General features: G+C 36.4%; 1 protein-coding gene across 1 annotated transcript; it reads right to left on the bottom strand.

Moving 5' to 3' along the window:
• Positions 1–811: 811 nt before the first annotated feature.
• On the bottom strand, positions 812–13462 carry pcolcea (procollagen C-endopeptidase enhancer a). Its single transcript, XM_079804738.1, has 9 exons — positions 13317–13462; positions 9193–9301; positions 8840–9098; positions 8094–8218; positions 5389–5525; positions 4936–5276; positions 4771–4851; positions 4153–4323; positions 812–4021 (listed from the first exon to the last, which is right to left on the bottom strand). The coding sequence occupies exons 1-9, from the start codon at positions 13403–13405 to the stop codon at positions 3891–3893; spliced, it is 1443 nt and encodes a 480-aa protein (XP_079660864.1). The 5' UTR covers positions 13406–13462; the 3' UTR covers positions 812–3890.
• Between the last annotated feature and the right edge of the window lie 365 nt (positions 13463–13827).

The following is a 13827-nucleotide window of genomic DNA, read 5'->3' as shown; positions in this document are numbered from 1 at the left end:
TCCCGGCTGGCCTTGGAACGCCTCGGTGTCCCCCCGGAAGAGCTAGAGGAAGTGTCTAGGGAGAGGGAAGTCTGGGCATCTCTGCTTAGACTGCTGCCCCCGCGACCCGGCCCCGGATAAGCGGAAGAAGATGGATGGATGGATGGATTAACTAATTTAAGACTGCTCTTATGAGGATACTCAACGAAGCTGACATTTTGGCATAATTCTGTGTGTTGTTGTTCAAGCGCGCGTCTTTCTGTGAGTGGTGTGTGTCACATAGTCAGGACATTCACAGACAGCACATTCTTGTTTGGCTTCTCGTGCTTGAATGTTTAAAAGCAATTTGCATGAATAAGGGCATGATCATAATGTAATGCTAGCCAAATGATGGCAGAAAAAAAAGATGCTGTGATAATTTTTTTTTTTAGTTAAACTGAAAAAAAAAATTCATATGCGTTAACGTGCTAATTTTGACAGCCCTAATAATAATATTTGTCTTGTGTTTGTATATATATATATATATATATAGGCCTATACATGGGCGTAGGAAGCAAAAAAAAATGTGGGTTTACATCAAAAACAAATACACCTGTTTGCCTTGTTTGCTAAACATCTGGTTGGACCATTGGACATTGAGATTGGCTATAGTGTAGGGGTAAGACGCATGGCATCAAGTTTTGTCGCAAATCGACCCGAGGTTCAACAAATCCGCCTTTTGCCGAACTCACTCTACTCCCTTTCCCCATCACATATCAAATCGGAAAGGCATTTATTTTCAATAAAAATGAAGAAAATATTAGAAAAGTGGAAATAAAGAAAACATGTGTTTAATAATGTGTTTATCGGTTAGGGGTAGGTAAACAGACATGTGCTGAATTAGAGACGATAAAAGTGAGTGGGTCCAATATCATTGATCGTAAAAAGTGGGTGGGTCTTGTAGTAAGTATGTTCCATGTCAACCTTTGTTACTCATTATGACAACTAACCTATGCCACAAAGTAGGAGCAACTTTTCTCTTTTTACAAAAATGAGGAGACACGGACGGGAGAGTGACCTATAATTTCCCAAGAAAACCATCCCGACAGGAAAATATAAACACTTATAATAGGCTACCACAGTGAACCAGTGTAAGGCAAAACCACATGTTGGAAGATGAATAATGCATTGACTCGTTATTTACATTTTGTTAATTTTGAACAGAAGCAATTACATTGTGTACCTTTAACTGTGCAGTTTAGCCAGATCTAACTAGATAAAAAAAATTCAAAAGAGTGTGCAAACAAACATTTGAAATAACAGTTTGACAGACTTTGTGAGATTCCTCCATTTAATTTTCGAGTCTGAGGGTGTTTTGCTACATACGTAGATATGCAAAGGACTAAATCGGCCATAAAATAGTGACTGTGTGTAAGCCTATTAACTTTTAACTTACAGTAAGATTATTTCAGGTCAATGCGTCAAAATAAAAGTCCTCAGAAATGAACAACAGGTTACATATTAAAGTCTGTGTGCGTGTCTGTGTGCGTGTGTGTTTTAATAATAATAATAATTTGAACTTTACTCTTTAATTGTTTGTTATTGCATCCTATCTTTCATAAAAAACATATTGCTGGTTTCATCCTCTACTGTAATTTGCAATGTATGTATGTACTCAAGACTAATAATGTTGTGGATGTTTTGCCGCTTCTAAAATGTTCTCTTCATAATCCTGGGATAAACATTAAACTTATCTGGCTGGGTAGAGATTTACTGTCATGCAACATCCAACATTTAATTTCACAGTGTAAACACAAAACCATTACCCAGAGTTCAGATAAGAGATGGCAGAGTGGCTCTTTGTTGTCAGGGAGGACGCAGAGAGGTCAGACAGGATATAAATTCCCAGGTTGCCAGACATAGGACGAGAATTAGCTTCATTGTGCCTTTGCAAGTCATTATCCGCTTTAAGTAGGCCTAAGTGACGTTGATGGATGTCTCGCGTCTGATGTTGTTATGATACAGGCCTTTAAGAGCTTATGTTTTTTATGATTGCATGATGCATATAGGCCTACACCACCGTTCAAAAGTTTTTGATCTGTAAGATTTTTTGTGTTTTAGAAGAAGTTTCTTATGCTCACCAAGGCTGCATTTATTTTATTAAAAATACAAAAAAAAAATAATAATAATATTGTGAAATATTATTAAAATGTAAAAATAACTGTTTTCTATTTGAATGAAAACTTAATAAATGTATGTGATGCAAAGCTGAATTTTCAGTCACATGATCTAATATGATGATTTGCTGCTCAATAAACATTTAGGATTAATTATCAATGTTGAAAACAGTTGTGTAAGACATTTATTTTAAGGTTTAGGATTATGAATAGAAAGTTCAAAGGAACAGTATTTATCGGAAATACAAAGCTTTTGCAACATTCAACAGTTTTGGGTCAGAAATATGTATTTTTTTTAACTTAAAAAATGATACATTTATTCAGCAAGGATGCATTAAATTGATCAAAAGTGACAGTAAAGACTATTATAATGTTACAAAAGATTCTATTTAAAATAAATGCTGTTCTTTTGAATTTTCTATTTATCAAAGAATCCTGAAAATAATGTTTTACACAACTGTTTTCAACATTGATAATCATAAATGTTAATTGAGGAGCAAATCATCATATTTGAATGATTTCTGAAGGATCATGTGACTCTAAAGACTGGAGTAAGCTAATAATGCTGAAAATTCAGCTTTGCATCACAGAAATAAATTACGATTTAAAATATATTCAAATAGAAAACAGTTATTTTACATTTTAATAATATTTCACAATATTACTGTGTTTTTTTTAAACAAAATAAATGCAGCCTTGGTGAGCTTAAGAGACTTCTTCTAAAAACACTAAAAATCTTACAGATCAAACACTTTTGTATGAAGCTGACAAGTTAGTGGTATTTTTATGCAGAGCTGCAGCAACGAATTGCTCTCTTTTTTCAGAGTTTTTTCAGTCCTGAGCCTTTGTAAAAATGTCGGACACTAGATGACGCTATAAACCCATGATTTTATTTTGAGAGAAAACAGATATTTAATACTGGGGTACTGCTTTTTGCACAGTATACACTACCTATAACTATATGACGAGACACGCACGGTAAGTGACGTATGTACGTAATTTCCAGAGAAAACAATCCCGACAGGTCTAAAATATAAACACTTATAACAGGCTTACCATGGTGAAACACGACAAAAACACGTTTTGGAAGAAGGATTGAGGATGTATTGACCCAATATTTCAAATGTGTAATTTTTTTACAATAAGAGCTGCAGTACCTTGAACAATAAAAACAATTTAGCACATTTGGCTAATATAGAAGGTAATTTGGGTGTTCGATGCATAAAATAAATTAGCAAAATAACCATACTACAAAATAGTATGGTAGTAAGCTACTCTGAACATAGAAAGAGAGAAGGGAGGAGGAATAGAAAGAGATAAGTGTTATTTTTAGCCTACCACATCATCAGATTAGTATGTGTTCATGGTTTAAGTCAATGTCAATAGTGTATTCTGGACCAAAACCAGCTTTCAGTGATAGGAAAAAGCCTATCCCGATAAAACAACACAGTCTCAATGTGTTATATAAATCCTGTATTAGAAGACATCCTAAATTAGAAATATATTTTGTGACATCTCTGTGTGCATATATTGAATTGTATGAAAAATATCCTTGCTTTATAAAATTCAGTTCTGAGCTGTTTGAATTGCGCCGTAGTTTAATCAAAGCAGTCCAGAAATTTTGCGTGTAACTTCCTGAGCATTATGTTACAATGCTATAGTTTTGGGCCGTGGTCTAATCACTGTCCTTAGGCATTGCATTACATCTAGTGTCTTTGCACCGAAGGCTGCTTGTGCTAACATGGGTCTGAGCGATCAGCATGGCTGGTTATTGATGCTGGCCAACATCTTGTGGTGTTGAGTTTTGTACAGGGCAGTGAAACTACCGGGACTGAGAACACCACGGCCTTCCTCCTCCACCTGACCCATCAGGATGTAGTTTTGACCTAGTGAAGACAAAGTGTTTTGTCAATAAATAGATCATTAGCAGATTTGTAAGAAATGAATTAGTAATACAGACCAAGGAATGCATATCGGTGGTGTGTTTTTATTTATCTATGCATATGTGGCCATATACCTCTGCGCAGCAAGGGACATTTCTTGCAGGGCATCACAAGTTTGACAGACATAGTTTCTCCAGCTTGGGTGATTGTAAGACTACCAGTCTTATATGCCTTAATTAAGGACACTGTGGCTTGCATACTTCCTCTAGGTCCAGAAGTCAATGCTGTCATTGTACCGGTGATCACTGAGAAACAGAGAATGAAATAAAGAATTGCTCTTATAGGGATAGTTTCCCCCCTTAAAAATGAAATACTGTAATTACTTATGAACCCTCATTATATTATATTATATTATATCATTTTTTGGTGAACTGTCTCTTTAAAAAAAAAAAAAAAATATGCTACCATTTTTATTAAACTGATCAAATGTGACAGTAAAGACTTTTATCATGTGACTGAAGACTGGAGTAACCTTTGCCAACACAGGAATAAATTACTATATATTTCACAATATTAGCCTACCATTTTTTACTGTATTTGTGATCAAATAAATGCAGCCTTTGTGAGGATAAGAGACTTTAATTAAAAAAAACATTAAACACCTTATCGACCCCAAACTTTAGAATGGTAGTGTAAAACTTTCCTCTGTGTGCTTTATGATATTTTAGTGGTTGTTATGCAAAATTACTTACCAAATTCACTAGCACAGAAGCTGGTCTTAATGGTTCCATCTCTCTTACATGCCTTTGGGCACAGTGGGTTTGTGTCTGTGGCTGAAAAAAAATGGATTCAACAGTGCCTAGGAAGTTATAATCAACTATAACCATCATAATGTGTTACTCTTATCTCTTCCTTACATGGTCTGGATCTATCTGGAACTGGAGGCCTCACAGGTCTAACGGGTTTGGGTCTGGGCTTTGACTGTTCCGGAGCCTTTGTAGTAGTGGTTGTAGTTGTGATTGTGGTTGTAGTTGCATCTTCTGTTGTCAAGACAATAGGTTTCACCGGTTTGACTGGAGTGAGACGGGGCTTTGTGGGTGTGGAAGACACTCTAGGTCCTGACGCAACATCGCCACCTGCAGTCGGAGTACGGAGGCCACGGGGGATGCTGTTGTATGACGCCATGAATCCGTCTGAAGTCACGCTAAGGTCAGATACAAACTGCACCAATAACACATTGCTATTGGTAACAATGTTCCTGTAGATGTGACACAAAAACGGATGAATGTGAATTGTGTGGTAAGTTTCATTTTCATCAATATGATATCTATAATAAAATGACAGCCAAAGATATGAATGAGATTACTGACTGAGGCGAAGTGTCTCCACAGTATTTTCCAATACGCCTTGAATCGTCTTTCTCTCCTCCGTTAAAGAACGCAACATAGTCGAAGCGGCAGTACGTGTCAGACTCCAAATCAAACTTATCGAACTTCACCTCAATCACCTGAAAAAGAAAACCCCAACACTTTACAATAAGGTCTAGCATTAGTTCACGCATTAACTAAGACATTTGCTACAGTTTGAATAGGCCTAATCCTTGTCAATTTTAGTTAATAAAAATACAACTGTTCATGTTAGCTCAGATCGATTTGGCCTAAATAATAGTTATAGAGCAGAATTAATGTATTAGTAAATGCTGACATTAACATTCATTCTTTAGAAGTATTTTTCATTGTTAGTTCATGTTAAGGGATTAGTTCACTTTAAGGATTAGTTCACCCCAAAATGAAAATTTCCTGATAATGTACTCACCCCCATCTCATCCAAGGTATTCATGTCTTTCTTTCTTCAGTCAAAAATAAATTAAGTATTTTGAAGAAAACGTTCCAGGGTTATTTTACCTTTTTGTTGCTAAAGGTCGTTTGTATTAGTCTTCAAACAAGCGCTTTGTAAACACAGGGCAGTACTTTTGCCTACGTCTAGCGTGACCGTTCCGACGTGATTACGTCATCCTTAGCACCTCGCAGAGCTGCATAAGATGAACAATTTAGGTTAAAAAGTATATTCATTAAAAAATTTTTTTTGAAAATGACAGATCGTTTCGCTAGATAAGACCCTATTCCTCATCTGGGATCACGCAGAGCCTCTGGAATTCATCGAAACGCTTTGAAACTGCATTGATTTGGACCTTCAGCGTTTTGGTTGCAACTGAAAACTGTTATATGATGAACAATTCTGGAACGTTTTCTTCAAAATACTTAATTTCTTTTTGACTGAAGAAAGAAAGACATGAACATCTTGGATGGCACTGGGGTGAGTAGATTATCAGGAAATTTTCATTTTGGGGTGAACTAATCCTTTAAAATTAAAATTATCCCATGATTTATTCACCCTCAAGCCATAGGTGTATATGTCTTTCTGAGGAACACAATCAGAGTTATATTAATTAATATCCTGACTTCACGCCATCTGTATTCAACTTTTTCAGCGGAAAAAGCATAACTGGCGCAACGTTTAAATATGGATATTTTTCTTACAAAAACCCATCGATTCGCGTCAGAAGGGCTTTATTAACTCCCTGGAGCTGTGTGGAATCCGTTTATGATGGATGGATGCACTTTTTTGAGTTTCAAACTTGTGTGACAGGATATTAAACATAATGTGTAATTGTCAGGGTTGTTGTAGGGAAAGGAGCGAGGACTCAGGGAGCGAGGAACGAGGAAATAATGGGCTTTTTAATGATAATAATAAAATAAAATAAAACAAGACAAAACAAACTACCCCGAGGGGGAAAACCAGACTTGACTAGGCTAGGCTTGACTTGACTTGACTTGACTTGACTTGACTTGACTTGACTTGACTTGACTTGACTTGACTTGACTTGACTTGACTTGACTTGACTTGACTTGACTTGACTTGACTTGACTTGACTTGACTTGACTGGAGCAGGAAAACATGAGGTACATTTGACGACGATTCCGCACTGGACTGCAAACACAAGGAGATTAAATAGGGAACAAACCAAACAGGGTAACGAGGGAAGACAGGTGGGGCAAATGAACCAATAATCAGGAAACAAGGTGGGCGGGGTTAGACAATAGACACGAGCACATGGCACAAAGAAACACTTAACAAGACATGTGCTCGCACCAAACATGACATGAACATGCAGCTAATGAGAACTCATCAGCTGCATGTTCACACAAAACATGACAACATAAAAGCACGTAGCCAGTGAAAAACACCAACCACGTGCTACACAACACAAGACAAAACATAACATGAAAGCACACGGCCGATGTAAACATGAACCGTGTGCTACACAGAACACACAGACAGAAGAGCACACGCTCACATGACAAGATAGAGCGCACGAGAACGAGCGAATGCTCATTCTGTGCGCTCGAGACAGAAAACAAACACGCAGAGCATGAATGTCCGAATCCCAACACAAAACTGAAACCCAAACTTGACCGAAGTGCTGGGATCCGAACACCACGCCCGCACACAAAACACAAGGACAGAAGAGCACGCAGCTCGAGCATGCTCAAAGCTGCGCGCTCACACAAGACAAGACAAACAACACAGGAGTGTCAGGGCTCTGTCACAAAACCATGAATAAACTAGACCGAAGTGACAGAACCCTGACAGTAATGTGTTATTTTAAAAGTTGAACTAGGATTATGAAGCATATGATAATTTCATACAGACGTTCATACAGAATATTGTTCTCATGGAACTGATTGTGTTTATCTGAAAGAAGAAAGTCATACACACCTAGGATGGTTTGAGGGTGAGTAAATCATGGGGTAATTTTCATTTTAAAGTGAAGTAAGCCTTTAACTAATGTAGTTAACTAATGTTAACAAATTAAACATTATTGTAAAGTGTAAAATGATTTGTATTGTGGATAACATTTATTATATAACACAATAGTCAAGAAAGTCAATATTTCCCACCAGACCTATTTCTTATCATTTAATGAACAGGCCACAAAAATGTCTGGCGTGCCGCCACTTATTGAAATATTAACTAAAACGATCTGTACTGCTGACTTATGTTTTTTCCTGACCATTTCCGGCTCCACTGTTATAAACCAGGAACAGCTGATGCCCGGTGGATAATTTTTCTCTGGCCAGTTGGGAGTTTTGATTGTGCCCTGAGATTTTGTGAGCTTCCCGCCACAAAACTGGTGCTCTGACACAAAGAAAAAGAAAAGAAAGACCATTGAGGCTGCAGACATTCACCTTCTAATATGCAAAACTTCAAGGAAAGAAGTCAAAACAACACATTTCCAGCATCAAGTATTTTGTCTGAAAATGAAAAAGCTGAACGAATGGCATAGAGTCAATTGCAAGCAGTGTTGGGGAGAGTTACTTTTAAAAGTAATGCATATTGTGTTACTCCCTTAAAAGTAACTAATTACATTACTTAGTTACTTTTTATGGAAAGTAATGATTACTTTTGAGTATATTTTTTTCCTACAATGCCATACAAAAGATCTCTTAACATTACGGTTAATATTCTCTTCTCTACAACTCTTCCTTTATTGAAAGTTGAAAGTAATGTGTTTTGTACATTGTTACTTTTGAACATTTTGTCAGTGTACATGTCCAATTGATTATGATGTATTCATTGATTGGTCCAATGTTATGGAGAAGAGGGAGAATTTTAACTGAAATATTAATGTGTTAATGTATAAAGTAATGCATTTACAAAAAGTAATCGGATTACTTAATGCACATTACTTGTAATCCATTACCCCCAACATTGATCGCAACACATTTGATGTTTTAAAATTTAAAAATTTGATTTCACCATCCACATGTGGCTTTCCTCCATTGAAGTAAGCCAGGAACCCTCTCCCTCCTGTTCCTGAATCTGATACCATCTCTACCATCATGGTGTTGGATGTGGAGATGAGAGCCCCGGGCCGGAACGTTCCGCAGAAACGGCCGAGCTTCTGCACCATGTTAGAGTGTCCGTTATACACATCCACATAGTCGTAGCGGCAGAGAGGGTCAGCCTCCAGGTCAAAAATCCTGAAGGAGAGCATGACCACATTGCCTTCTGGAACCTAGTAGAAAGGGACAGAGATACTTAAAGGCTTTTACTCTGGGATATGGCCAGGGTGACGAAGAATCTTGAGTGTGAACTCAAAGTGAACTCACTGTGATGTACCAGGTACATTTGCTGTTGGGTTTGTAGAATGATGGGAATCCTTCACTGCCCACAAAGCCTGAGTCTCCAACCAGATCACCGCCACAGTTAAACACAGGCCTGAGAGGGCGAGGAAGAGTGAAAAAGAGGGATTTCTGGTGACTATAAGAAAAGGCTGATGTGAATGTGTTTATATTGCACAATAAACACAGTGTGTTTATTTCATGAAGGCGAGTCAAAAGCTTGACCAAGACATAGTTTGCAAAAGACATAATCTCACAAAGTACAAACAGATGCACATAGATGAAGTACACCAACTAGAAAATTTAATCATGGCAGGCATCCAAGATGAAAATATTTTGCTAACCAAAGGCTATTAAAGATATCAGTTTTACGATAATATAATTATTCACTACATAAATAAGTCAATGTTTATAGCTTTTTCATTTTTCTCATTAAGAAAAGCATATTTAAACCAGATAATTGACAGAAAAATGTACAAAATCAATTTGAAAAAGTCTTCAAAATTGTCCCATAACAAAAAGGGTTCATTTGACCACCGGTTGATTCAATAAGCCACCAAACTATAGAAGAAAAAGGCTTTAAATAATAATAATAATTACTATTATTAACAATTAGCCATCAAAGTAGAAAACAGGCTTTAAAAGCTAGGAGGCTTTTAATAATAATAATAATAATACTTACTATTATTATTAAGAATTAGCCATCAAACTAAAGTAGCAAACAGGTTTTAAAAGCTGGGAGGCTTTTAATAATAATAATAATAATTGTTTATGTACAGCATTTCTGCATTTTTAATAGCATAATATTCATTAGTGCACAGCTCAGTTATTTCATTTATTAGAATGTATTTGCATTTTTTTGTTCAGCATTTAGAGTAAATTTATCTTTTCAAGTTTAATGTTATCATCCTAATTAAGTTTATTCATTTAAAAACTCCTCTGTGCCAGAAAAATGCACAAGTGATATATTACATCCTGACAATTATATTAAAAATATTGTCTCCTTTCTCTCTCTCTTTTTTTTTTTTTTTAAAGTGCAGTTTGACTGTACTTTAAATACTTAAAATTATGAGCTTGGCAGGCAATATTTTCAAAGCTGTTTCAGAGAGGCAGACACTTTTATTCAGTGTTTACAACATCCCAGGCAGTATTTCTAAGATCACTGACAGCTCAAAATCCCTTTTGAATGTTGAGAAATGTTTTTGACGTCTACAGCAATATGTTTATGGACTTAAACTCTATGACACTGCAAAATAAAACACAGCTTTTTTTAATGTAATGGTGCAGAGCCAGAACACTGTCCAAATACTGTCATTATGCAATTACTCCCACAGACGTCTGAGACAGATATATATATATACCATTTTCTTCTCTACAACTCTTGTTGAAAGTAATGTGAAAAGTTGAAAGTAATGTGTTTTGTACATTTTGTCAGTATAAATGTCCAATTGATCTTGATGTAATAATTGATTGTTCCAATGTTATGGAGAAGAGGGAGAATTTTAACTGAAATGTTAATGTGTTTATATATATATATATATATATATATATATATATATATATATATATATATATATATATATATATATATATATATATATATATATATACAGGTGCTGGTCATATAATTAGAAAATCATCAAAAAGTTGATTTATTTCACTAATTCCATTCAAAAAGTAAAACTTGTATATTATATTCATTCATTACTCACAGACTGATATATTTCAAATGTTTATTTCTTTTGATTTTGATGATTATAACTGACAACTTAGGAAAATCCCAAATTCAGTATCTCAGAAAATTAGAATATTACTTAAGACCAATACAAAGAAAGGATTTTTAGAAATCTTGGCCAACTGAAAAGTATGAACATGAAAAGTATGAGCATGTACAGCACTCAATACTTAGTTGGGGCTCCTTTTGCCTGAATTACTGCAGCAATGCGGCGTGGCATGCAGTCGATCAGTCTGTGGCACTGCTCAGGTGTTATGAGAGCCCAGGTTGCTCTGATAGTGGCCTTCAGCTCTTCTGCATTGTTGGGTCTGGCATATCGCATCTTCCTCTTCACAATACCCCATAGATTTTCTAGGGTTAAGGTCAGGCGAGTTTGCTGGCCAATTAAGAATAGGGATACCATGGTCCTTAAACCAGGTACTGGTTCCTTTGGCACTGTGTGCAGGTGCCAAGTCCTGTTGGAAAATGAAATCTGCATCTCCATTTAGTTGGTCAGCAGCAGGAAGCATGAAGTGCTCTAAAACTTCCTGGTATACGGCTGCGTTGACCTTGGGCCTCAGAAAACACAGTGGAACAACACCAGCAGATGACATGGCACCCCAAACCATCACTGACTGTGGAAACTTTACACTGGACCTCAAGCAACGTGGATTGTGTGCCTCTCATCTCTTCCTCCAGACTCTGGGACCCTGATTTCCAAAGGAAATGCAAAATTGACTTTCATCAGAGAACATAACTTTGCACCACTCAGCAGCAGTCCAGTCCTTTTTGTCTTTAGCCCAGGCGAGACGCTTCTGACGCTGTCTGTTGTTCAAGAGTGGCTAGACACAAGCGACAGCTGAAACCCATGTCTTGCATACGTCTGTGCGTAGTGGTTCTTGAAGCACTGACTCCAGCTGCGTCCACTCTTTGTGAATCTCTCCCACATTTTTGAATGGGTTTTGTTTCACAATCCTCTCCAAGGTGCGGTTATCCCTATTGCTTCTACACTTTTTTCTACCACATCTTTTCCTTCCCTTCGCCTCTCTATTTATGTGCTTGGACACAGAGGTCTGTGAACAGCCAGCCTCTTTTGCAATGACCTTTTGTGTCTTGCCCTCCTTGTGCAAGGTGTCAATGGTCGTCTTTTGGATAACTGTCAAGTCAGCAGTCTTCCCCATGATTGTGTAGCCTATACAGAACTAGACTGAGAGACCATTTAAAGGCCTTTGCAGGTGTTTTGAGTTAATTAGCTGATTAGAGTGTTTCACCAGGTGTCTTCAATATTGAACCTTTTCACAATATTCAAATTTTCTGAGATACTGAATTTGGGATTTACCTTTAGTTGTCAGTTATAATCATCAAAATTAAAAGAAATAAACATTTGAAATATATCAGTTTGTGTGTAATGAATGAATACAATATACAAGTTTCACTTTTTGAATGGAATTAGTGAAATAAAACTTTTTGTTGATATTCTAATTATATGACCAGCACCTGTGTGTATATATATATATATATATATATATATATATATATATATATATATATATATATATATATATATATATATATATATATATATATATATATATATATATATATATATTGAGGATAGACATTGAAATTTAGCTTAACTTTGCATAAGTAAACACTGGATTGGACGCATATCTACTTTTTTATTAGGAAAATATTCATCTGTGCATTTTCAACTCGGATATATAAATTAAAAAAGCCTTTAAAAAAAAAAAATAATATATATATATATACATATATATATATATATATATATATATATATATATATATATATATATATATATATGAATCCTGAAACCTGAAGCGGCAGGTTTTTTTGTGGTACTTTAAAAAAAATCTTTTTTCTAACTTACTTTCATTGTATGGAAAAACAGGAGCATAAACATTCTACAAAATTTCTCTAACAAAGTCAGAAAATCAAATGGGTTGACTATAAATTTAATTCTTGGCTGAACTATTTCTTTAACTGCAACAGCCTAAATAGCATAACAAGTTTTCCAGAATTCTAAGGATGTCAGATTACTCAGTCTAGTCATTATTTAACAAATTATCCATCTGTTTTCCTCAGAAAAAAAGTAATGGTGCTCCCTGCAAAGGAAAGCTGGACCTGATTCACCCTAAAAACACACTAACCCAAAGTACCTCCATCTGCAACCTACTGGGAATTCACACACACACCCCATGCATTTAAAGAGTAAAAAAATGACACCCTATCAGACATAAACTCTTAAAAAGCTATAGCATGTTTAAACAGTTCCTGCAGTAGAAACTCATGAGGGTTTGTAAAAAGGACTATAGCAGCAAAGAGCTGTCTTGACATGTAGACTTAGTTCGTCCTCACCCACAGCCCTACCACGCACCTGGTATAGTTGGTGGTCTGACACAAGGCCCCTCCAAAACTCAGACATAGAAGAATCCCCAAATTCCACACAGCAGCCAAACGGTCCATATTCCTCAGCTCTGAGATCCACACATGCAAATGCAGCCACAGGACACATGACACAGAGAGGAGGAGGTATGGAGGGAGGGATGCTGAGGTAAGAGTAGAGGGAGTGGGAAAGTGACGCTTTATTGGGGGGGGGGTTAATTAGAGCCAGATGTTCACTTTGGGCTGAGTATCTGCCTCATTGACTTTGGCCAAAGGGAAGATTGCTGCATCAACAAAAGTAGGAAAGAAAGTTAAGAAATGCAAAGCAAACTCTGTGTGGGAGCCATTGTAAATGAAATTAATTCTGCTTGATCTCTGAGTTTAAACTAGGTTGAATCTTTCGAGAGAAGCTCTCCATGCTGCTCTGGTTACCAGGTTTTAGGTGCGACCTGAAGGTTGCTTCATGTGCTATCAGGAAGTGCCAGAGGCTCTTTTGCAGAGAT

The sequence above is a fragment of the Gobio gobio genome (genome assembly GCF_949357685.1).
Source record: "Gobio gobio genome assembly, chromosome: 22".
Taxonomy (NCBI): domain Eukaryota; kingdom Metazoa; phylum Chordata; class Actinopteri; order Cypriniformes; family Gobionidae; genus Gobio; species Gobio gobio.
The sequence above is the reverse complement of the archived record's forward strand: the minus strand, read 5'-3'. Positions and strand labels throughout refer to the sequence as shown.